Source organism: Equus quagga, chromosome 4 (genome assembly GCF_021613505.1).
Source record: "Equus quagga isolate Etosha38 chromosome 4, UCLA_HA_Equagga_1.0, whole genome shotgun sequence".
In the NCBI taxonomy this organism is placed as follows: Eukaryota; Metazoa; Chordata; class Mammalia; order Perissodactyla; family Equidae; genus Equus; species Equus quagga.
This window is the reverse complement of record NC_060270.1, coordinates 113665595-113691496: the sequence shown is the minus strand read 5'-3', so window position 1 is coordinate 113691496 and position 25902 is coordinate 113665595. Positions and strand designations below refer to the sequence as shown.

Genomic DNA, 25902 nt, shown 5'->3' with positions numbered 1-25902 from the left:
ACTTTCTCCCTCTGACTTATTCGCGTAGCATAATACCCTCAAGGTCCATCCATGTTGTCGCAGATGGCAAGATTTTGTCTTTTTTATGGCTGAGTAGTATTCCATTGTGTGTGGGGGTGTGTGTGTGTGTGTATGTACATACCACATCTTTGTCCATTCATCCCTCAGTGGACACTTAGGTTGTTTCCAAGTCTTGGCTATTGTGAATAATGTTGCAATGAACATAGAGGGGCATATATTTTTTTGAATTAGTGTTATTCACTTATTAACAATAACAATTACCAATAATACTTGTTATTTCTTGTCTTTTTAATGATAGCCATTCTAATGAGTATAAGGTGATACCTCATTGTGGTTTTGATTTGTGTTTCCCTAATAATTAGTGATGTTGAACATCTTTCATATGCATGTTGGCCGTCTGTATGTCTTTGGAAAAATGTCTGTTCAGATCCTCTGCCCTAAATGTTATTGTTTTCCTGCCTATTTAACCATGAGGAAAACCTTAGCCCACATGTGCACACCCATGTAAACCTCTGTGTTACAAATGAGTGGTGAAGAGAGGTGGGTATAAAGTGCATTTTAAATTTCTCAGAAAGGCATACTAATTAAGGCATTCCTTATTCTAGTATTTTTTTCCATTTTAACTTTCAGGAGTGACAGTTAGAGGTATTTGTGACAGTCCAGGGGAAATGCTCTTTCCAACAAGAAGTAAATGTGAGACAGTTTGGAAAGCGTGTTTCTCTTCTCCACCTTTGGTTCCTCTTGGGTGGAGCAGCCTTGTCTGTTTTTCCTCTTGTATTGATTGCCTCATTGCCTGTGGCCCTCTGAGTTTGAAGCGGAGGGGAGGAAGAGTAACAATAATAGAAACAAACTTTTTGCAGAGATGTTAAAAGTTTCTAAAATGGCCAAACGACATGCTTGGTGGCGGGTGGGGGTGGGAGGTGGTGCACAGAGATGTTGCACTATGACTGGTGTCATAAAATAGAAACTACAGGCAACTGCAGCTGTGAAAAGATTGTGCTAAAGAAACAGGATGGCTGTGGTTTACTGCGAACATCAATTTTCCTGTTGAGCATTTTTACAGGAAGTTGAAGAACAAAGCCAACTTCATCTTAATTAGTTCTAATGGTTTTCAGATCTTAAACACATGCAACGAAGTTTGTATCACGGAGAAGTCTCTAAAGAATAGAATCAAGAATAATTATGAGTAGGAATTGTAAAACTACAGGCTTTTTAAAATTCAGGGTTTTAGCAGCAATTTGAGTTTGCTAAATGATTTTTATTTTTACAGTGTAACCTCGAGTGGATTCATTGCCGTTATAATGAATGGCTTTGAAACCATTTTTTTATGGTTGTAATAACTCAATATGAATTTAATGGCCTTTTTTTATTAAAACAGTGTTGAGTTATATGTATTATAAATTTCCTTCTGTTAATATTTATTGGTCAAACAATTTTGCCTGTGTGTGTATATATATATATAGATAGAGGGGGGTGTGTGTGTGTATTTATAAGCTGGAAAGATATACATCAAAATGTTAACAAGAATTATCTCTGGGTATTATTAACCCCAACCCTTTTTCACCTACAATTTAGTTATTATCAAATGCTTCAGTGGTTAAATACAACTGTCATGTTTTATTTTCATCTTTGTGTATTTTCATGTTGTCTATTGTTTTCTAAATGCACATATGCTACATTGGGAAGCAGAAAAAAAAATCTAATCTGGAGAAGTTAAGAGCACACAAGAAATGCATACATGAAAATGACTTAAGAACATTATATATAAAGTAAAATAGAAATGAATGTAAAGGAAATTAACACAGAATAGAAAGTAATGAGGGCATGAGAGCATTGGGACCTTGGGATCTGTCCAATTGTATTATTTCTGTTACACCCACTGCCCACCCACCACACACACACACACACACGCAAAGTAAATAAAATACTCTATTGATTCAACCTTTTAGGAAAAAAAGTTTATTTTTCTCCAATTCGTTTGAGGTAGGATAGTATTTAAGGGTGACTTTTGGCAGGAATTGTACAGCAGAATACTTTATATTTTTGAAAGTCCAAAATGGTGATAACACAGAACTGGATAAACTTGCTTGTCCTCTCTAATGGAACCTGGCCTGTTCACCGCCCCCACTCAGGATTCGAGGCCATCCTGAGGATTATCAGATGTTTTCATTGGACAGTGTTGGAAATCTCTCCCCTCCTCATGTCATTCTGTAGTGTGGGCCTCATGCAGCACAATCTAGAATGAATTTTAAGTTGACTAAAAGAAACTAGGAAGCAGTTTATTTAAATAACTAGCCAATTCTCTTGATCCTGAGGAGGTGGTTCATTTTACATTCAGAGATAATTCTGCTTTCTTAGATGAGCACATTGAAGAAGAAACCATAAGTTTCCTGGGGCAAGTCGGGACTGAACTGTGGGATGTGGTTGAGCCTCTTGTTTGGCCATGCCACTGGGAAGAATATGTCCACTGTAGGGTGGGGAGTGGGCTGAGCAATTCACTTTTTCTCACAAGATTTCCCTCATAGCCACTATTGCATATTTAGCAAATGGCTCCAGGCCACAAGATGCCCTTGTTGGTCTAGGTCAGTGTGTGATCTGTCTGCTGAGAGTGTTGACCATGATGTTGACCTGAAGCACTACCATAAAACCAACAAAGCTAACCATTTTTTTTCACAGAACTAGGAAATTTCAAAATATTGATGTATATTGAGTGTGTATATGTATGTGTATGCGTGTGTAGGCAACAACTAAAGAACCAATTAAGGAATTTTTAAAGTCATTTCTACAAAATATTCTGCTCTGTTCTCTCAACCCATAGAGCCAGTTCCTTTTTATAAAAGGCTTACTGGTAGATCCCTCCCCTCACCTCAACAGTTTTTCACCTAAAGTTTGATGATTTTTTAATGATTCATTCAGTTATTAAATAAAACTTTGGCAACCACTCACGTGCCCTATGGTTCAGGTTGATTTTTAATTTCCTCAATGTCTGACAATCCAGAGAGATCACAGGTGAGAAATCAATTGATAGATATTTTATTCAAAATCCATTAAATTGGTTTCCACAATGGATCATAGACATGTATTGTTAAAACTATACTTATTAGTTATCCAGGGCTGCCATAACAAGATACCACAGATTGGGTGGCTCAAACAGCAGAATTTTATTATCCCACAGTTCTGAAGGCTAGAAGTCCAAGATGAAGGTGTTGGCAGGTTTGGTTTCTCTGTGGCCTCTCTTTCCCTTCTCCCTGTGTCCTCGCATGGCCTATTATCTGTGCTCACACATCTGTGGTGTCTCTCTTGTCTTCTCCCTCTCGCCAGTCATACTGGCTTAGGGCCCATCCTGATGGTCTCACTATGACTTACCACCTCTTTAAAGGGCCTCTGTCCAGATACCATCACCTCCTGAGGCACTAGGGGTTGGGCCTTCCATGTATGACTGTGTGAGGGATGAACTGCAACCCATAACACCATGAGTGAAAACAAAAAAGCCTTTTCCATCCCTGTGGTTTTCTTTGTACACATAAAATTCAACACACAAGGTGAACATTTGTCTGGCTTTTCTCCCTGTGATGAATGTTATTTAAACACTGAAGTGATTCTTAGAAAGAAATTAATTTCTCACAAGTGTGTATTCTTAAAAGTTCGGTGCCTGGGCTGGAGGTAAGGTGGGAGGGCAGGGATCAGCGAATGGGTACTCAGTGGTCCTCCAACTTTAGGGAGCCTAACTGGAGTGGGAGGCGGGACACAGCAGTCTCAAACAGGACACCACTGATTCTGAGGCAGGAGATGACAGCCCACACTTTGTGAACCTCTGCCCTAGGCCTTTCCCTTGTTTGGGGCCCCTCCTGGCCCCAGAACAGGATGCCTTTCCCGCCAGGCTCCTACTTCCCGAGGGAAGAACCAAGTGCAGCATTGACACTGAGTCCTCGGGCTGCCTCATTCCCGTGCCGGGCAGCTCTTCCCACACAGGACTCCGGGCAAAGCCAGGGCCTCAGCTCAGGCGCCAGGTCCATCCCTCCTCTGCCAGGTGCTTGAGCGGCACTCACACCAGCAGGACCCATGCTCACCCTCCAGGAAGACAGATCTGAGCTTACTGTAGAGGCCATGCTGAGAACTGGGCCTGCACCATTGCATTTCATCCTCCCAGCAACCCCTACTTAACAGATGGCAAAGGGGGGCCCAGAGAGGTTAGATTCCTGTCCCAGGTTATTAGGTAGCAGAGCAAAGATTCAAATCAAGTTTGCCGGACCCAGGTCTCATGTTCTCACAGGGATTCTAACCTTCTGCGTTCCATAGACTACACTGGTACCTGGTAAAGCCCAGAGGACTCCTCTGACTGTTGTTAAATGTATAAAACAAAATACGATTATGAAGGAAACTAGTTATACTGAAATATGTAAGCAAGATCTAGCAATGGATCTAAACGTTGCCGTAATTTCAAAAGAGATCTGTGACAATTGTAATGTGATATGAAAATATCATGTGAAAAACTATTGGTGAAAATATTTCAAGTCCTGTGGTTTGTGGCACACATTATGTTGAAGGAAATGCTAAATTTTAGGGGAAATAAGTAGGCACTTTTTTTAATCCAAGTTCACAAACCCCTGAACTCTATCCACAGCCCCTGCAGGTGTAACGATCCAGGTTAGGAATGCCTGGTCCATGAGGGTCTCTGCTGGTGTTGAGGCCCAGGTCTGGTTGTGATGTGGGCTGTTAACTCCATGAGAGGAGGGAAGTCTGACTCTCCCAGGGCCTTGGGTTCTACCTCACTGGGAAGTCGGGCCTGCCGGGAGGTAAGTGGCAGTACATAGTGCTAGCAAGCCCGTCTGATGGGCTGATGCTTTGCCCAAACCTCAGAATGCACTTGCCGTGATGCTGGGGGCCCTTCCAGTGGCCAGCACGGGCCTGTTTGCGTGATGGCTGGCTTTCTCGCTCTATACATCTTTAGTGAGGGGTACTGAGGAGACCTGGTAGAGTCACAGTCTGATGGGAAGACAGCCAGGAAATGGGCCTGGCGTGGGCCCGGCATGGGGGACGTGACTGGTCTTCTTTGACCCATGTGGTGAGGGGGCAGGACTGGAGTCTGGGCGTTCTCACAAACTTCCCTCAGGGCCCCTGCCTGGTCATGTCCAGACCAGCAGCTATTCAGCAAGGAAGGAGCAGAGTCCATGGAAGCCCCTGTAATCACCTTTCAGCACTGAGGGGGGAGTAGCTGATCTGGAGGGGAGTGAGAGATGGGGGCAGGGGAAGCTGCAGTGGAGAGAAGAGAGAACTTAGGTCTGCATCCCCCTGGCAAGGTGAACGCGCTCACCCGCAGATCGTCTCCCCGTGGTTCATGGGAGGTGGCCGGGAAAGCCGAGCCCCTGCAGTCCAGAGGTGTATTTATAAGTCAGGTAGTACACAGACAAAACCATAACAGCAACAACAGAAATTGTAAAATAATTAGATTAAAGAGGCTTGTGGGTTGGTAGTCCCCTGAAAGGGTCCCTAGTCCACAGTCTGGCCTCTAAGATGTGCAGGCATAAGTTCAATTTGATCTCTGCACCAGAGACTGACTCATGAGAACCAAACCCATAAGAGGTTCCTGGTAATTGACCAGAAGTCACTCCTTCCTCGGTATTCGGATAACCGGGTGATGGGTTAGTTGGCGAACATGGAAGCAGACAAAATACATCCAAGTGTTGAGGGGCATTTCCTCCACTAAGCACATGGATGATCTGTTGCATGGAGCGTGTCTCTGAGGCCCTCCAGGTGGCCCTGGCCGCTCCCCACAACGTGATAAGTCGCCTTCTTCAGCCCTGTTAATACCATTGCTTCGGCTCCAGCATCCTTCACAATTAGTTGGGCCAGAGTCATTTTCAGATCCCGTCCTTCCTGGGCCTGGGACATGTCTGACTCGGAGGCCTCTGAAGGTGCCTTCTGCAGCTGGAGAACCCCCTGATTGGCTTCATAACAGGCTCCCAACCCTGCCTACATTGCCCACTTGGCCCCACCGGCGACTAATTGGTGTCATGCAGAAAAGGCCAATTTAAGGGACACATTTTAAAAGAATCCTTGTCTGAGACGGTCTCTTATTGAAAAACAGATTCCAACCTACTTTACAGGTGAGTCATAGCACTAGCTAGCCCTTTCCCTGCCTGAAAAGGCTTATCAGATCATTAAAGGGCCGGGCAGTGAGGCACGTCATCCAGTGGAAGAGCAGGCGTCCAAAAGACTGACTGGAATGAGTTGCATGGGTCTTTTTGTGAGTTACTTAATTTCTCTGAGTCTCAGTGTCCTCATCTGTAAAGTGAGCAGAATCGTGTAATTTGCAGTGTTGTCATAAGCGTTAGAGCCGATGTAAGCAAAGCACTCTGGAGCCAACTGATTGTCAGTGAGTGATCCCTGCTGTTGCCGCTGCGGAGTTCTAAAAAATTTCATTTTCTGGACGGCCCACTTGGAACTGTTCCAAACTGTCTTCATTCCTGTCTTCTAGCAGCTGTGACAAGTCCAGCCATGTCCTTTTAGCTTTTCCATTCCATTTCTGTCCACAGAAAGCAAGCCATCTAACAGTGTTTTTTAACAAAAAGTATTTGTTTCAAGGTATAAGTTTTCCACATTAACTTTTAGTCGTTGAACCAAATATTTTAAATTGTAAGAAATTGTTTTCTGCAATTAAGAGACTATTGAGGGCCAGCCCCGGTGACCTAGTGGTTAAGTTTGGCACGCTCCCCTTCAGCGGCCTGGGTTCAGTTCCAGGCACAGATCTACACCGCTCGTCTGTCAGTGGCCATAGTGTGGCAGCGGCTCACATACAAAAAGAAGAAGATTGGCAATGGATGTTAACTCAAGGCAAATCTTCCTCAGCAAAAGAAAAAGAAAGAGAGACTATTGAGAATAAAAGAAAAATAAGTCTGCTGTTTCAAATTCTGGACACATGTTCCATAGAAACAATGTTATTCAGGTGGTCAGCGTCCCAGGCTGCCCACTAGTGTCAGACCCCTGGGCAATGCCCGTGCTGCTGGTGCCAGACCACTCTTGGAGTAGCCAGGACTGGGTGGGAGAAGCTGGGATTGCTTATGGGTGAGAAGGTGAGCGAGGCGCTGCCTCCGCCTGGGAGCTGGGGCTCCTAATGAGACCCAGGGATGGGACTCCAAGGACTTGGGGAAAGGGAGCCAGGTTCTTGGCTGGTGTAACTCCTGGGGTGCTTCCTCACCATTGTTTCTGCGGCCCCTCACATTTGCCCAGATGCCACCCAGCCCGTTTCCACCTCTCCCACCCAGCCACAGAGTCTGACCTTCCCTTTGTTGCCAGAGCAGTCACACTATGCAGAAAGCTTTTCTAATGAAGCTCCTTTCTGGTAAACAGACAGGAGTCTTAGGTTTGACTCCTCATCTCTTTTTTCCCACTTAGATCTCATAAGGAAATGCCGAGTAGCACAAAGATAGGCATCCAGCCCCCTCGAGCATCTTCCCTGCCTACCTTTCCTTATATCCTGGCTCCTTTCCCTGGAGGACTGTAAGAACTTTGAGGGCAAGACCAGAAATAGTTCCATCTTTGCATTCCTACAGTATGTACCCAGACCCAGGGGACTGTCAGGGATCTGCAGAGAAGAAAACCATTGGGCGAGGAGTGGGCGGGAGTGGGAGAGCAAGAAAGGATTTTGTCATGGAAATGGGTGAGGAAGAGGAGCCGCTTGAACATCAGGCTTTGGTGGGATACATTTTAGCAGTTTCATGATAAGCTGGCTTACTCAGGCTGCGGGCCCAGGGTCCGTGTCATTCCCCCGACTTGCTTTGGTGAGTGGTAGAATTGAGCAGCATGAGGCGCTGGATTTTGCTTCCAGTATCTTTGGTCACTGTAGCTCAGAAACCTCCCCAGCTAGGGTGCTTCCAGAACAGTAACATCTTAGCAACGTCGTAAAGGTAATCCACCTCTTATAAAAGTTGGCCTGAGTGAATGGCTGTCACTTTGGTGGGAACGGGGGAAGGAAGACTGGGACAGAGTATTACTAAAAAGTCTAACAAATGACCGTGTTTTTTGTTTCTTTTTGTTTTGTTTTTACAGATTTATCAAGACTGTTGAAAGGATAACTGTCCGAGATGCCCGTCCCTCCCCCTCCAGCGCCCCCGCCTCCGCCCACCTTTGCTCTGGTGAGTGGCTCCTCACCATCCATCATGCATGCATGAAGCAAGCCAAATGAAGTCGAACCTGGCACCCATGGATTTGTTTTCAGTGTATTTGCATTCTGGCTTAAATATGATATCTTAGGCTTCCTAAGTGCCGGAGTAAGCCAGACCCAGAGATGAGTGAATGCAACATGAAGGGTTTTGTTGTCTAAGGTTTCAGGCAACTCATCGTATGCGCGTGAGTGAGGATGAGTTCCGTGTCCTCTGCCGAGTCCCTCCAGGAGAATGTCCTGTTCATTCCCACATACTGGGCCAAGATGGGTTTGCAGGAACAATTCTGCCCGGCCTGCAATGTTTTCATTCAAATAGACTCATCTTCTTGCCTTTAACTTCTGGGCACACCCAGGGTTTCCTAGAGAGTTCATTTAAAAGAAAATGTTCACTGAAACAGAGTATAGTAAATAATATAGTGAATTGACTTCATGAAAAACATTAAGCAAATAACACAGGTAGCATGAGAAGATAACAAAAACCATGAAAGTTGTATCAGAATGACGGAAGTTTGGGAAACCCTCATTTATCCCATCAATTCATTTCTATCCATTATTATCTGACTTAAAGCAAGACCCTAGAGAAAAAGGATGTAGAGATGAGAAAAGGGACAGTTGGCTTGGTGGCCATCATAGGACACCGTCTAGTGGAACAGGGTAATTAAGGGCCCCAGACTGCCATGTGAGAGACGTCAACACCCAAGGGGTCAGCTGTCAAAATACATTTTGAGGCAGAACAGGAGGCCAGTGAGGGCTGCCGACCCAAAACCATTAATAGACCCAATGCGGACACCTCACTTAACTTTTCCAGGCCTCAGGGTTTTTTCATCCTTAAAATGAAGACGAGCTAATTTTAAACGCTCTCTCCAAGATGTCCAAAGTATGTTGCTAAGTTATAAAAACAAGTTGCAGAGTAAGAGAGGATGATCCCATTAGCAAAAGGGAACTGCATATGCAAGGAGCATTTCTGGAACTAACTACGAGAAGCTCTTAACAGGTTTGCTTCAGAGGAGCATTGGGAGCCAGTGGGGGAGGAGCATTTTATTTATTAATTCTTTTTCAATTGAGACATAACTGGCATATAGCATCGTGTAAGTTTAAGGTGTCCAACATGTTGATCCCATACATTTATTCATTATAGTATAATTACCACCATAGCTTTAGCTCATGCCTCTGTCACGTCACATAATTATCACTTCTTTTTTGTGGTGAGGATATTTAAGATTTGGTGTCTGAGCAACTTTGAAGTTTATAATACAGCATTGTTGGCTGTAGTTGCTGCGCTGTCCATTACATCTCCAGAACTCATTCATCTTCTAGTTACCAGCTTGTAGCCTTTCACAACATCTCCACAGTTTACGGAAGGGGCATTTTAGGTCCCACATTTACCCTTCCGTCAGGTGAGAGGGAAGGCTCTGGAGGCAGACTGCCAGAGTTTGAATCCTAGCTCCTCCTCTTACTAGCCGGGTCACTGGGGCAAATGCTTTCACCTCCCTGGGCCTTAGTTTCCTTGTCTCTAAAATGGAAGTAATGACTCACAGGGTAGATGAGGACTAAATGAATTAATACACACACAGTGCTCAGAACAGTGCGTGACCCACAGTAAAAGCTATATAAACCTTAACTGTTGTTATCATGAGCACGTTAGTACTTTATAATTTAATTATCTCAGGCCCCTTTCAGCTTAACACACAGGATTCTCTCAGCCTACTTCAGGTTTTTCTTAGCTCTCCCTCTGCCATCACTGCCTCCCACTATGATAAATAGCGGGATGAATTATGAAGCTAAACTTCCCAGGTTTACCTCCTCTGGCCCTCGCTGGCACCTCTGATATCAGATCCCTTCGGAAGGGCTGGGGCCAGCCTAGAAGGACTCTCGGGTCTGCCAGAAGGACCTTTGGGTTTGGAGAAGCTGACCCTCCCTGAGCCAGGCCAGACCAAGCCAGTTTCCAAGTGTCACAGACACAGGCACATGCCTACTTCTGAGTTCACGTGCAGGGCTCTTCCTGCCCCACTCCCTAGCATAACCCTGAAGAAACAAGATCCCAGTTCATAGTAAGGATCTTTCCCAGCAATTCTGAAAATACGGAAAATACCCAGACATTTTAAAGCAGCACCTTTGTCTGTTCTGCAGTCTCTGAGCTAAGCTTTCAAAGGGATGAAACAGCAGAGACACATTAGGCCAAAGGGACGTGACGGGACATTTTAGAGTAATGGAAATGTTGTATCTCTTGATTGTGGTGGTGGCTACACACTTATATGTTTGTCAAAACTCATAGAACTGTATCCTAAAATGGGTGATTTTACTACATGTAAATTATACCTCAAATCTGCCTTAAATGAAAGAGAAAAAAATCTTTGGCAATGTCAACAGAGGGAATTATTTTCTAAAACTTCGGTGGGTTTAAAAAAATACAACTGACCCTTTTTGCTAGAGACAATTTTCCCCTTGCACCAGATTAGTTCTAAAAGATGGGAAGGACAGGCCATTCTTCAGGACACATCCTAGAGAATGAAACCTCATCGTATCCTACAGAATCCTATCAGACTTAAAATTCCCTTACGTTTCTCGCAATCCAACCCGGGCTCTGTGGGTTACGGCCAGATTGTGGGCTGAATTTTCAGAGACTTATTATCAGGGACTGACTCTTCCTGCGTTAAAAATGAATGTAATTTATTGCTGCATCTGCTCCCAAATATCTGGGTCTTAAAAAGAATGACATCGGGTCTAAAACTCGTAGAGAATTTACAACCTATTGCCAAGAACCTTAATAACAAGCTTCCAATACTCTAGCTGCCCCCACCGAGGGTTGTAGCACATGATTTTAATTCAAGAGATGAATATGCGTTTGTGTGGTTTCCTTTCAGGCCAATACAGAAAAGCCTACCTTGAATAAGTCAGAGCAGGCTGGGAGAAATGCCCTTCTCTCTGACATCAGCAAAGGGAAGAAACTAAAGAAGACAGTCACCAACGACAGAAGCGCACCGATATTGGACAGTAAGTGACAAAAGTTATTTTCCATGGAGATAAATGGTTTATGGCCTAACAATCAACTCTACCCTTCCCACCAAAAAAAATTTTTTGTTGGTTAACAACAGCTGCAAAACTAGCAGAATAAGGGACTGTATCACCCATTGTAGGCCACAGCTCTGGCTTGGGTTCCCTCTAATGCTGCAGGAAGCCAGTATAATAATTCTTTGTCCAAGACACACACAGCAGCAATTCTCTGAATTATTCACAACACTTTCTGGAAATTAACCCCTCGCTCCTCACACTATAGATCAAACAGCAGCATGAAATATGGAAAGTGCCCCAGCCTTGGAATCAAAGGATGTGGGTTCCAGTCCTGGCACATCCGTCACTTACCATGTCCAAGCCTTATCGTCTTCATCTGCAGAATGGAGATGATCATACCTGTTCTACTGCCCTCACAAGTTTGTCGAGAGCATCAAATGAGATGATGCTTGTGCAAGTGTTTTGTTGTCTGAAATGTGTAATTCAAGTGTAAGATATGATTATTAGGAGCTTGGAGCGGGAAGAAATGAGATCACAACTTTGCTTATCTACCCATCATAAGTCTGAGATACTTTCTGGAACAAGGCAGGGTATGTATAAACAAACAAGTACCCACCACACAGGGCTACTTATTAACATTTACAACAGAATAAAAAGTTATACATGGCTAGAATCTACTGGTAGTTAATAATCAGGCCTTGAGACTATCTCTTCATATTCCTAGTTGTTTCCACTGCCAGCCAGATGTCTCCAGAATTCATCCTAGACCACAGATCCCATTTGGACTCAATAGGAAATAGGCTGACCTTCCAAAATCACCAGAGGCAGCTTTGTAAACAAGTGAATAATGATGCAGGATTTTAGCCAAGTGGAGGATTAGAAGTGCTTAGGAGGAATTTCTAGGAAAAGTACCTAATTGGTAGAGAAGGAGAAGGATCAGAATTAGGTGAGAACATTGGTGTGGGAGGAAAATGGAAAAGTGGAAGACCAAGATAAAGGCCTTGAATGTCGCTCTGTTACCAGGCAAGGTGGTACAAGTGGGAATGCACCACACCTCAAAAAGGAACTATGGGGTCTTTGACTCTTGACTTGACGTAGTCTTACCTCTAGGCCAAAATGCCCACAAAACTGATATGGTTATCATGTCATCAATCTTTCAGTCCTCCTGATCCACGTCACAAGATTCTCCCTCAGGGGAGCCCAGCACAGCATTTATATCTGGGGAGCCTTAATCCAATGACCATAGTGTCATGTGCTTAGAATGGAGCCAGAGGAGCTCCCCAAACTGCCGACCTCTAGGACAGAACCCAGCCATTCTCTCCGCTCCCAGAGGGAGCCCAGTCTCTGGAGAGGTGGATGTGAACTCCCCAGATGTTAAAGGAGACTGGGCAGTCTGAGGCCTAGTCCTGAATCCACTAGTGGAAACTCATTTTATTCTTCAAGATCCACTTCTCCTCCCGTTAAATGGAAACAAGTGTTCGTTCTTCTCCCTTCCAGCTGCTCAGTGATGTTTAAGAATGCACTTTACTTGGTGGATACACAATGCAACCAAATGCTTGCCCTTGTTGTCCATCCACTTAAGTGGACACCAATACTGTTGTCACAAGCTCTTTGCAAGTGACAAAGTCCATCCATGGTTTTGTATTTGTTTGCAGGTGAAACCTCCCTGGGGTTTATGTCAAAATGTTCCCCATGGTTATACATGATATAACTCTTGAAGTCGCCCTTGTCCTGCAATTTAATTGCTAATAAAGTAATGTGGAGCCTATTAGCTATCCTCAACTACTTTAGCTTCAGATAGAGCACAAATGTTCCAGGTAAGAATGCTAAAGGATGATGTCTGATGATGCATCAATCTCTTTGAATGTTTAATCCCATGTAAAGATGTCCTAAGTAAATGCAGTATTCCAAAATGTATCATTCCTTAATGAATAATGTTTGAATGACAAGGGCATTATCAATATTATTGGCAATAATTAAAATGATTAAAAATTTTAATTTTAATTTATTTCATATGGAAGCAATTTTGAACACCCTTCAAGAAATTGTTCTTCTAATTTGTTTCATCTTGTTAGGTGAAGTAATTCTTGTGAGCTGACTATCAGATTATTTCTTCTATCGGCAGAGCTCCCATAAGTATCCCAGAAAGCTCCACACCTAGAGAAGATACAAAGCTAATAGAGAATTATAATGAATAAATCTAATCCAGAAAAAAAGAAAACACAAATGAATAAAATTAGAACCCAGAAAATAGATAAGAGATTCAAAGCAGATTTTCTAAAATTAAGGATTCTACAATGAAGTTATATGTCAAAACATTTTGAAATCTTAAAGAGATTAATTTTCTAAGACTGCATCAGTTTACGAAAATTCATGAAATTTTGGCAAATTTTGTGAATTTACCAAAATTCATGAAAACTCAATGAGCAAGGAAAAAGTTGAAAACTTTATCAAATTATGTTCTCTCTCAAAAGCTTTAGAGCCAGATACTTTTATCAGTAGATTCTTTCAGATTTTAAGAAACAGCTGATTCAAATGTTACATAAATCATTCCCAAACACAGGAAGAGATGGAAAGCTATCTGATAGGGGTGATGAGACTAGCATGATCCTAATACTAAAGCCTGACAAAGGCAGCATATACACAAAAAGAAAGCTCATACATCAGTGTCCCAGGGGACAGGTGGCAGTGTTTAGAGGCATTTTTAGTTGTCACAACTTGGCGAGAGAGGAGTTCCTACTGGCATCTAGTGGGTAGAGGCCGGTGATGCTGTAAACATTCTACAGAGAATAGGACAGCCACCCACAACAAAGAATTATCTGACCCCAAATGTCACTGGTTCCAGGGTTAAAAAACCCTACTATAGACCAGTTATGATCAGAGATGAGAAGGATACTACCTAAAAAAACAAAAAATCTAATTCAATAATATATTGAAAGAATAATTCACCAAGACGAGGGCTTAGCTCATTTTTAATGTTAGAAAGCCTATAAATCCATCATATCAAATAAGGAAAACCTTATAATCATCTCAGTAGATCCTGAATAGGCATTCAATAAAATTCCAAGCCATAAGAAGGTCTTAAAAACCTAAAATAGAAGGCTCCTTGCTGACGACAAATGTTTAGAAAGAAGGAAAAAAAATATTTCAAACCAATAGTCAATATGTAATTTTGAAATTTATAATTTTGTAATTTTGAGCCATTCTTATTAAAATCAAAATATACTTTCCTTTAGCAACGTTAATAATTTACATTATTTGGGGAGTTCAGTGATCAAAGTAATTCTATAAAACAGAAATAAGATAGACAACTATTAGAAAAGAGGGCTCAAAACCTTTCTTATTTGCAGACCATACATCTAGAAAATCTAAGATAAACTTTTTGTAAATTTTAATTTAGAAAATACAGCAAAGTGGTTTATTAGATAGCAAATGAAATTTCCTGGGGCCAGCCCTGTGACCGTGGTTAAGTTCGTGTGCTCCCCTTCGGCAGCCCAGGGTTTTGCTGGTTCGGATCCTGGGCGCGGACATGGCACCGCTTGTCAGGCCGTGCTGAGGCGGCGTCCCACATACAGAGCCAGAGGCACAACTAGAATATACAACTATGCACTGGGGGGCTTTGGGGAGAAGAAGAAGAAAGAAAAAAAAAAAAGATTGACAACAGATGTTAGCTCAGGTGCCAACCTTTAAAAAAAAAAATTTCCTGATGCCACTAATAACCAATTACAAAAAAGTAGTAGGAAAACATTCCTTTCACAATTTCAACAAACAAAAATGTATTCAAAGTAACCCTAAGAAGAAGTGTGTGTGACCCGTATCGCAAAAATTACAAAACTTGACTGAATAAATCAGAAGACATGGGAAAATATACCATGTTTCCTTAAAGTCTAAATATCATAAAAGTATCACTTCTCCCAGATCAGTTTGTAGAGCTCATGTGATACTTATCAAAGGCTCAGCAGTGTTTTCCAGGGGCAGACTTTAAACAATGCTCATAAAACAAACCTCATAAAACAGACATACACACATAAGTGGTTAAGAGACAATGTCTTTAAGAGGGTATAATCACGGCTCTCACACAGATAGAAAATGAGCATATGTCAAAGATGTTATTAGGCTCATTAGTGAATGAGGGAACCAGTATGATGTTATCAGTTAAAAGGAGAATTCAAAGTACCACACGGACATAGTGGGATAAGTGCTGAAATCAATTCACAAATAGGTGCAAAGTGGGTCAGTGATCAGCTGCATTCCACTGAACATAGCCAGTTTACATTTCTATGGACAAATATCATTTACATTATTATCAGTTTCCTACAACTTACAAAGTTGTAAAATAGCTCAAAGACAATGGGAAATAACCCAGAAGGCTAGACAGGACACCTAGTAATATTTTTCTTTCTTCTTCCTTTCTTTTTTTGTTTGCCCATTTCAAAATCTTTCACAATTTTTTGGAAATAAATGCGAAATGAAACAGAATTTTTGTACCATCTCAAATTGCAAAACATTTTTTAAAAGTTAAAGCTTACTATTGGACTTTATGATATTAAAAAATTGAAATCAACCTAAAAGGCCATCAAATAAGTAGATGGTTAAATAAATTAGAGTACATTTGTGTTTGAAAACACAATGCAGTCTTTGAAACTCATGTTTTCACAGAATATTTAATGACATGGGAAATATTAATGTGTTACATGAAAAAAGCAGGCTAAAAACTGTTTAGTGAATTTGGTCTTAATTTTAAGGGAAAAAAACATATAAAATGAAAATATACTGGCTGGGAAAAAATACACCAAAACGGTAAGTATTTCCAAGGAGTAAAATTATGGGATATTTTTTCTTCTCTTTATTTTTACTATTTCCTTTCTTCTCACCTTTTATTGCATCTCCTCTCCCTTGGGACTTTCTTTCTTTGAAGATCCTTTTATTTGCCAAATCTTAGGATATAGAACAAACAGATATTAACTCATGTGGAGGCTAGCCAAGTTGGGGGGGCGTTGGGGGAGTAAGTCGTCAGCCATTACCAATTCTTCTGCCGCTGAGCCCACAGCTGCCCTGGAGTGGAAAGAAACTCCTTTTCTCTCTGGGGGTAGGGTGAATCCTTAAAATCCTGCATTTTAATGAAATCGCAGTTGTCCACCGGAGGCCTAGGTTCAGCCAGCTCCATTTTATCGTTATTGCTTACTTGGGCGAGGACTGTGAAGTCCTCTGGTGGGTGTTTTCATCCGTGTGTTTTCTTCCTTCTGCAGAACCTAAAGGAGCCGGTGCTGGTGGAGGTGGTGGTGGCTTTGGCGGAGGAGGTGGCGGCGGCGGCGGCGGCGGCGGCGGCGGTGGTGGCGGCGGAGGTGGAGGAAGCTTTGGCGGGGGTGGACCACCTGGCTTGGGAGGGCTGTTCCAGGCTGGAATGCCTAAGCTGCGATCCACAGCCAGCAGGGAGACTGGTAAGGAGAGTTTCCTTCTCTTAGTGACTGAAGACGAGGCCGAGTTTGGTGGTTTTGAGGCTTGGCGTCCCATCTAAGGCACTGTGCCCTTTAAAACATTTTAGATTGCTTGAAACATTAACACTGTTTTATAAGAGAGATTCTGTTGAGCATCTCTTTTTTTTTTTAATCAGGATCAGACAGCTCCATGGAGCTGTTAAATATTGCCCAGTGTCCTTGGGGTAACTTGTACTTTTTTGTACTTTTCTAAAGGGTGAGCTAGAGTGGGAAGAAAAGGAAGGAGCAAATGGAACTTGCCACCCCTGGAAACTCTGCCTGGTGACCTGGCAAATTCAGCTTTCTGTGTGAGGTCGTCGGACCCAGCTGTCTAGTATAGTAAATACTTGTGAGCCACTTTTCAAACGCACTGTGGAGCATGTCATATGGAATATAATTACATATCTCACTAAATCTAAAAAAGTGTTTTGTATGACAGGCTTTGGCATTTTATGGCCAGTGATTCTAAGTATTCTCTGCAGGGAGCCGTGGAAATGAGTCCTGAGTCCTACAGGATTGTCTATGAACCTGACGGCAGAGAGAAAAGTTGAACCTGGTCAAGCCTAAATAAAAACCTTATAGAGCCTCTCCTGACTACTACTGGAAGCTCAAGAAATTTGACCATAAAACTTCCTATTTTAATGTTTCTTTTGTTAGAAGAATTTTATTTCTAATTCTGTGATCTTTGAAAATGCCCCCTGGGGAAGTGTGAAATTCTCACATTCATATGAGATAAAAGAGTGAATCCTCAGGGTTAACTGACTACTTTAGTATGGGATGGTCAAAATCTAGAAAGAGACTCAAAAATGTGAGAGATTCTGTCTTGTCAGACCTGCATTTAAATTTAAAGGTATTTCTTTAAAACCCACCAAAAGGATTTGAGGCATCTGACAAATGCATACATTCAGTACTTTAACCTAGGTGAAGAAATTAGGGCAAACACAACTGGATGTAAAATAATAAAATGAAGATGGAATTTACGTTAGTGCACAAAATGGTATACCAAAAGTATACGTGTTCATAATGGACCATGCACAGAATGGATCCTATCCATGCAATGTATGTGTGCATAGTAACTGCAGCTTTAATCCAAACTTGGAAGATCTGACTTATCACAAGTTGGTGACATAGAAATGTTCCACAAAGTCAAGGAAAATACAGCTCTTTTTCTAGTACTAAAGTCAAAATAAAAAATTCTCTCTAGAGTTTACATTACTCTACTGTACACATCCATCCAAATGTGTCTTATTGTGCTTTGGATAAAATGTGAGCTCCTTCTGGCCTCCAAAGCTGTTTATGAACAGCCCCTACTGGCCACTCAAGCTCCATTTCCTACGGTTCTCCTCCATGCTCACTGTGCCTCAGGCACATGGGCCTTGGTTTTTTAACTTGAAGCTCATTCCTACCTCAGGACCTTTGTACCTGCTGGCCCTCTGCCTGAAGCACCTCTCCTCTTCCTCTCTCTCTGACTGGCCTCAGCTCAAATGTCACGTCCTCAGAAGAGCCATCCCCAACCACTCCATCTATCCTGGCCTCTCTAGACACTCTTCATCTCAGCAACCTATTTTAGTTTCTTTGTAGTACTTATAACTATCTGAAAATATTTGCGTGTTTACTGTTATTGTTTATCTCCCAAACAAGAATGTAAACTACAGGAGAGCAGGATCTTTTCTGTTTTGTTTACTCTTCTGTCTCTAGCATCTAGAATAAAGGCTGGCATATAGCAGGTCCTCAATAAATATTTGGTACATTAATTAGCTCATGGTTGGAGTGGTAGAAGTTTTCAGGCTAACCCTTTTTTGAGAATGAGCTTGGGTTCCAAAAGGTTCTGGGGTGGTGATTTGAATGTTTCCATAACTTGGTTCCTCCTTTAGTTCTTCCCTTTGTTGAACCAAACCAGTTTAATATTAATTATGTAATAGGGGTGTTCTGTCCTGCCAATATTGAAGTGGAAGTTGACCGAGTAGGAACAAAAGAAATTGTTGCCTACTTCTTTGCAGATTAAGACCATCCACTGGTGTCAACTCTTTCAGTTAAACTTTGACAGTTTCTTTCTCCTTTCTTAGTTCTTTCTTATTTCAATCATAACTCTTTCATTACATTTTTCCACCTTCTCTTGGGAATGTCTCTTCAAAGGGACTAGGTAAGCCCTCCCGTATAGAAACGTGTATTGGGATAACTAATTTCTTCACCCAAGATAGCTAAATTATTTTTCAAATCTGAGAGGTGCAAGGGCAGGGGACAGGGATAGTGATGGGGAGAAGAGAAAATCATTAGCAGAAATCCCATGTGCCAACACCATCTGTTCTCGTCCTCTTGTAAAGAGTAGGGATCTCTCTAGAACTCCTACCAGCCTCATCCTGCTTCTTGTCCGTGCGTAATGCCAAGAGACCTCTCCCAAATCCTTTTGAAAGCTGACAGGTTGTAGGACCTAGGACCAGAAGGTAAACAGAGAGCTGTGATCTATTCCTCTGCCTCCAGGAAGGACCGTACAAAATCTGCTTTATGTAAATAATGGTTACCTGCAGTTGATAGCATCTAGGAAAGGACTTCCAGTAGCTGGGTATGTACCTAGTTCTCTGATTTCCTTTAAGGTTCCTAATTTTCTTACTGAAGTTTTTTTTCCTCTTCTTCAGATTCTGGAGCAAGCCGACCCCCAATTTTGCCACCAGGAGGAAGAGCCACATCTGCCAAACCTTTCTTGCCCCCAAGTGGCCCAGGGAGGTTCCCCGGGCCTTCTCCAGGCCACAGAAGTGGACCCCCAGAGCCTCAGAGGAACCGAATGCCTCCCCCAAGGCCTGACGTGGGCTCAAAGCCTGATAGCGTTCCCCCGCCAGTACCCAATACACCAAGACCCATTCAGTCAAGTCTGCACAACCGGGGGTCCCCCCCAGTGCCTGGGGCTCCCAGGCAGCCCAGCCCTGGGCCGACTCCTCCCCCTTTCCCTGGAAACCGAGGTGCTGCTTTTGGAGGAGGCTCCATACGTCAGACCCCGTCAGGCTCCTCCTCGCCCTTCTCCAACAGGCCTCCCCTGCCACCCACCCCGAGCAGGGCCTTGGATGACAAACCCCCTCCTCCGCCTCCTCCAGTGGGCAACAGGCCCTCCATCCACAGGGAAGCGGTCCCTCCTCCTCCCCCTCAGAACAGCAAGCCCCCGGTGCCTTCCACCCCGCGGCCTTCCTCCTCCTCACAGGCACCACCTCCGCCGCCGCCACCCAGCAGGCCTGGCCCTCCTCCCCTGCCTCCAGGTTCCAGTGGCAGTGATGAAATCCCAAGGCTCCCACAGCGGAATTTGTCCCTCTCTTCATCTGCACCTCCCTTACCTTCACCTGGACGTTCCGGCCCTCTTCCTCCCCCGCCCAATGAGAGACCCCCTCCTCCTGTGAGGGACCCACCCGGCAGATCAGGTATGGCAAGACATGGGGTGAGTTGTCTCCCTACAACCCAGCCGGCCAAATGTCCCTAATAATATATCATAAATGTGAATGGAGTCCAACAAAAGCCTACGTGAACTCTCAGACTGCCTTAATCTTCTAAGTGACATTTCCCACATATGATTTCCTCTTGACCTCATGAGACCTCTGAAGAAAGTGGGGCCAATGTTTCTGTCCATGTTTTAGAGATAAGGACCATGTAACCAATAAAGTTGTCATCACAGGCTAGTTAATAAAGGAAGAGGCTAGAACTTCCATCGCGCCACTCTACTACCCTGCCTCCCAGAGGGACTCTCAGCTGTCTTTCCTGGGGAAATAAATTCCCATCTCCTGCTGGAGCGCCTCATTATTCCAACAAGAAAGGCAGTTATTTATGAGCTAATGAACTTCTCCTGTACTTCTCACCTGTCAAGCTTTGAGGCCACTTCCCTGGTCATTGAAGACAAGTGTCACAGTCCGTTTTGCTATTTGTTAACACCTCTGGCACGTGGATCCTTTGGAGAATGAGATAAAAGTATAGGCTTTCTCTTCATGAAAATGCTCATAAGCATAAACTCAAAATTTGCTTGCTGTGTCATGGATTGAACTGCCAAAGCCCATCTGTGCCCCCTGCCCAGGGGTAAGAAACCTGGATCTAAGGAAAGGTTTCATTTCAGAGTATGAAATGCAATGTGAGGATTCCCCAGAGTTTGCGCGCTCTCTCCTAATTGTAAGAAGCACTTTTGTGTTTTACAGTGGTTATTGGTGGATTCAGTAGATCTGCTTTTTAAATTTAACTTTATCATACATCCAAGATGTCTGGTAATGGGGCATTTTTTTCTTTAGGAGAATCCAACTGACCTTTGACCCTGTGACCTCAGGAACCTAATAAATCGCTCTTCAAACCAGTAGACCTCAGACCTGACCATGTACTGGAATCACCTGGGGAGCTTTAAAAACTGTGGACGCCTGGGTCCCATCCCCAGGTTTCTGGGTTCATTGGTCTGGTTGCAGACTGGGCATTAGGACATTTGCAAGCTCCTCAGTAACTAATGTGCAGCAAAGTCTGAGAACCACTCCTTCAAACCACTCTGCCACGGACAGTTGGCTACACATAAAAAAAGTTAGTCCTTTCAATCCAATCCCTAGACAGAGTGGCATCTCACTAACTATTCTTCAATGAACAAATGAGACTAGGTAGTCGGATGAATTAATTGCAACATTTTCTTCTTATCCAACAGCTATGGAGCTGTTTGTATGGCTCTACCAAATGGATGAATTAACAGATTAAATCTTCCCCAAAATAAGATAGGCAGTGACATATAATTATAACATTTATTGTTTCTTTCAATTACATAAGTCATGCCTGTTTATTATAGAAGAGACAGAAAACTATAAAAAAAATAAAAATCATCCATAATCCTGCTACCACCAACATCCAGAAATAATCATTGATAACATTTTTTATATATTCTTTCAGTCTTTTAAAAATGCATATATATACATTTTTACAAAATCACTATCACACTATATATGTTTGGTAATTTTCTTTTTATTTAACAATGTCTCACTAACATTTCCTGATATGATTATTCCTCTATAACCTGACTTTTAATGGCAGCTAATATTAAATCCTACAAAAGTACCTTGATTTATGAATCCCTCACTTGGTCATACAGGCCATCTCTAGGTTTTTGCTGTTCTAGATAATGCAGGGATCCATTCTTATAGCTAAATGTTTGTGCCTATCTCTATGTATTTCCTTTGAATGCATTCCTAGAAATGGACTTTCTAGGTTAATAGGTGTGCATAGTAAACTCTGGATTTCAAAGAAACTGCCAAATTGGCCTCTAGAAAATTCCTACCAATTTGCATTCCCACAAGGAACATATGAGAGGTCATCAAGGACCATCTATATTTTGACAGGTGGCTTGGCTTCATTGTCATGGGAGTGGGCTTTAGAATTTGACAGATTTGGCATGAAATCCTGACTTTTCCACTCATTAGCCTCCTGACTTGGGCTTTTTAACCTTCCCACACCTCTGAGGCCTTGTCTGCTGTCCCTACACCTCTCAGGGTTGTTGTAAGAATTAAATGAGACAAGTGTGTATAGTGGTAACATGTAGTAGCCTTCAATAAATGATCACTTTTATTATTATGCTGCCAAAGGGAAATAGAAGTCTGTTTTGTTTTCTGTTATGCTTGCCTAGGTTTGGAGCAGGGAGCTGGAAGGTTGGAGAGTTAGGAATACGAATGTTTACTTAAAAAGAGAAAGAGAGATAAAGTCGATCAAGTTATTACATAGTACCCGGCCCCATAATACTGGAAGTCTAGTTGGCATTTAGTGACAGCTGTGGTAGTGGTGGTAGTACCAGTGAAATTAAGCCCACAGCATGCGAGACACTTTCCCTCCGAGTAAATCTACTCCTACTGACTGGGACTCCAGCAATGACAAGCAGATGGGGCAATAAATAAGCCCTACCAGGTGAGGCCCTGAGGACTCCTTGAGAGACCAACCAGAGCTGGCCTTGCCTCTCACCTCCATCAGGTATCCAAGCCAAGACTTCCAGGCAGAGAGATCTGCAATGGGTGGGTCATTCAGTTTAAGGTCCTCTAGTTGGATTCTGACTCTGTAGTAACAAGAGATACTCATATTTATAGCGCCAGAAGATTAGTGTTTACATAAAATGTCAGCATCTTGCAGGTGGAGCACACTACTGCAGATCAGGAATAATTAATAAGGCCATTTGGATTTGCATGGGAATGCTAAGTTCCTTTTTCTTTTTTTTTTTCTTTTAATTTACTCATGACCCAAAGAGCCTTTGCATTTGGAAGATGGGACAAGCAAGATAGGTTTATTTTATATTATCAAAAACAAGAATTTACTTTGAATTATTTTCTAGGAACTTAAGATTTTCTGATTATACCACACCACTGCATTTTTAAAAATGGCTTCAAATACTTATACAGTACTTTTTGTGTGCTTTTGGAGTAATTATCCCTGGCAGCAGTGCGGTGAGAAAGGTGGCTGTTGGGTGCTCTTCTGTAGATGGGAAATTAAGTTCATGGCTACCCAGCTCGCTCAGGGGCGGGTCCTGCACCAGCGTTTACAGCATGCACATCGATGAGCTGTTTGTCATTCCTGTGTTAATTTGCCTCCCCAAAGAGGAAGAACCAAGAAGGAACTCCTCCTGTTCTCAGCATGACTGATATTTGGTTTCCTGATGCCACTTCTGCCTGGAAACAGATCGTGTGCATCACAGAAACATGCTTTGTAATTAGCAATAATACTGTGCGTTTAAAGTCCCTTTGAAGTCCCTCTGAAGGCCTAAAATAACTTCATATCTTCTTCTTTAAAAATTGTTTTTAAATAGCACTTATTTAATAAGTATCATGTTGGAGTAATTACTTCATTAGTTATTTAAAAGGGTCATAAAATGTTTTTTAAAGTAAACACTTGTCATATAAACAGATTATCACCTCTTCTCAACATAACTGTATCATCTCCAGCCTCAATACTAACTCAAAGCCAGAATAGCCATTTAGCTATCAATATACACTCTTCTCACATGTGTGTGTACATATGTGCGTTTCTGTGTTTATTTGTACTTACTCTCTCTTCAGCAAAATCTCCAGGAAGTCTCTACCATTTCTCCATATTCTCTAGTAAAAGGGCATGTATCCAGCAGGCACTCAGTAATTGCATGTTGATGGTGACCATGATAATAGAAATGTAGGATGTAAGGTATTGCACTAAATGTTGTCTTTTCTTTTGCTCCAGGCCCTCTCCCACCGCCTCCTCCAATAAACAGAAATGGCAGCACGTCTCGGGCCCTGCCTGCCACCCCTCAGTTGCCGTCCAGGAGTGTAGTAGATAGTCCCAGGAGTGGGCCCAGGCCTCCTCTTCCTCCTGACAGGCCTGGCACTGGGGCACCTCCCCCACCTCCACCATCAACATCAATTAGAAACGGCTTCCAAGACTCTTCCTGTGAAGGTGAGGCGCGGTCCCACTCCTTGGAAATGTAAAAGCTACAGGACAGTAATTGAATGGCAGATTTGTTTGGGTGTGTTGTGTGTTTGCATTCACATTTCTTATTTGTATGACCCTCCGTGTTATCACACTGCAGTACTCTGGTCTGTCTAACCATTTTAGGGCCACCATGATTTCAAATTAAAAATAGTAATCCCCTTCTTCCACTTCCCAAAAAGACACCTCATTTTTCTCTGTTTCTTCTTTGAGTCTCATTTTGGTTAACTTTCCAGAGATTCCAGAATTCTGAAAAGAACCATTTTTGTAGCTTACCTTTTTATTGCCTACCTTCTAAACAGTTTGCTGTACGCAAGAGGCCCGATGGCTGCAGGCATTAAGTAGCTTACCTCTGCCACTGTTATCAGGGGTTCTCAGTCACTCCTTCCACTGGTGGGAGGAATAATTAAGAAAGGTATCCCAAACCTCAGCCCCGAGCTCCGGAGAGGGCCCTTGTCACTCTTGTTGAAATCACTTGGACCCGTCGGGGTATTTCACTCAGGTGCCGGTCAGTGACATTAAAAGAACTTCCAGCTCTTCTCTAAACTTCTGGGCATAAAACTGGAAGCCATCTCTGCAGTTCTGTCTCTGTTTTATTCTGTGCCTTTCGTGACATAAGTCTTCACAGCAGATTGTCTGTTTCTGAAGATCCTGTTTGTTCTCTCCCTCAGATGAATGGGAAAGCAGATTCTACTTCCATCCAATTTCTGATTTGCCACCTCCAGAGCCATATGTCCCAACGGCCAAAACTTATCCCAGTAAATTGGCAAGAAGTGAAAGCCGAAGTAAGTATTTCTGCAGGGGCTTTGCTGGCTTCATATTGGAGTAGGCTGGGTTACATACAGCTGAGGGTTGCATAGGACGCCCAGGCTTCTTGCCTGCAGTGGGGAGATTGCAGAGAAATCACTCCTGGATTTGGAGCCATCTCACCTCTGGTAAAGTCCCCTTCTACGCACATGAGGAAATGGAGAGATCCAGAATGCATATGAGAAACGATTATTTTAATGGGTCATTACAAACTCAAAATACCTTTGGTTTGCGAGTAGATGACATGTTATTGTTTTGCCTGTTTGGACAGTCCTTCCCCATTTTGATCTTCCTAAGATGGCACAAATAGAGCCATCTTCTACTCCTGCTAGTTTTGAGACTCGCAAAATGTCTTATTAATTATAACAAAAACTCACTGTAACTGCTTTGATCTTTTAAATGTTATAATTATAGCTTCACAGAGCATTACATGAAAATGTTAAGTATACCCATAATCTCTCCACATAACATAACAGATATTTTCATTTTACCAAGTTCTCTTCCAATTTTTATCCATCTAATTCTGACAAATTCATATAGTTATAATTATAGAGTATGGTTTTTGGTGGTAGGATTTATATAACATTGCTTAGTAAACACTTCCCTATTTTATTTTATAGGATTGCATCAAGTCAGCATATAATAGTTTAGTTTACCATTGTTGGACATTTAGATTGTTTCTGGGGTTTTTTTGCTAATATATGTAATGCTACATAAAGAAGTGAATCATAGCGGGGAAGGGAGGATGGGAAGTTAGTATTAGATGGGTACAGAGTTTGAGTTGGGGAACATGGAAAAGTTCGGGAGATGGACAGTGGTGATGGTTGCACAACAATGTGAATGTACTCAATGCCACAGAACTGGACACTTAAAAATGGTTAACGTGGGGGGCTGGCCCCGTGGCCGAGTGGTTAAGTTCGCGCGCTGCGCTGCAGGCGGCCCAGTGTTTCGTTAGTTCGAATCCTGGGCGCGAACATGGCA

At 42.7% G+C, this 25902-nt stretch overlaps 1 protein-coding gene across 4 annotated transcripts in view; it reads left to right on the top strand.

Annotated features, from left to right (window-relative positions):
- Nucleotides 1-25902, top strand: part of WIPF1 (WAS/WASL interacting protein family member 1) — a 112730-nt gene that overhangs the window by 80485 nt on the left and 6343 nt on the right. For all 4 annotated transcript variants that reach the window (XM_046659130.1, XM_046659133.1, XM_046659132.1 and 1 more), the window contains exons 2-7: nt 8071-8156; nt 11050-11179; nt 16447-16638; nt 19311-20081; nt 23869-24081; nt 24786-24899. In XM_046659130.1, the coding sequence (XP_046515086.1) occupies nt 8106-8156; nt 11050-11179; nt 16447-16638; nt 19311-20081; nt 23869-24081; nt 24786-24899 (1471 nt within the window). In that variant the 5' untranslated portion in view covers nt 8071-8105. The remainder of the gene's footprint in view (nt 1-8070; nt 8157-11049; nt 11180-16446; nt 16639-19310; nt 20082-23868; nt 24082-24785; nt 24900-25902) is intronic.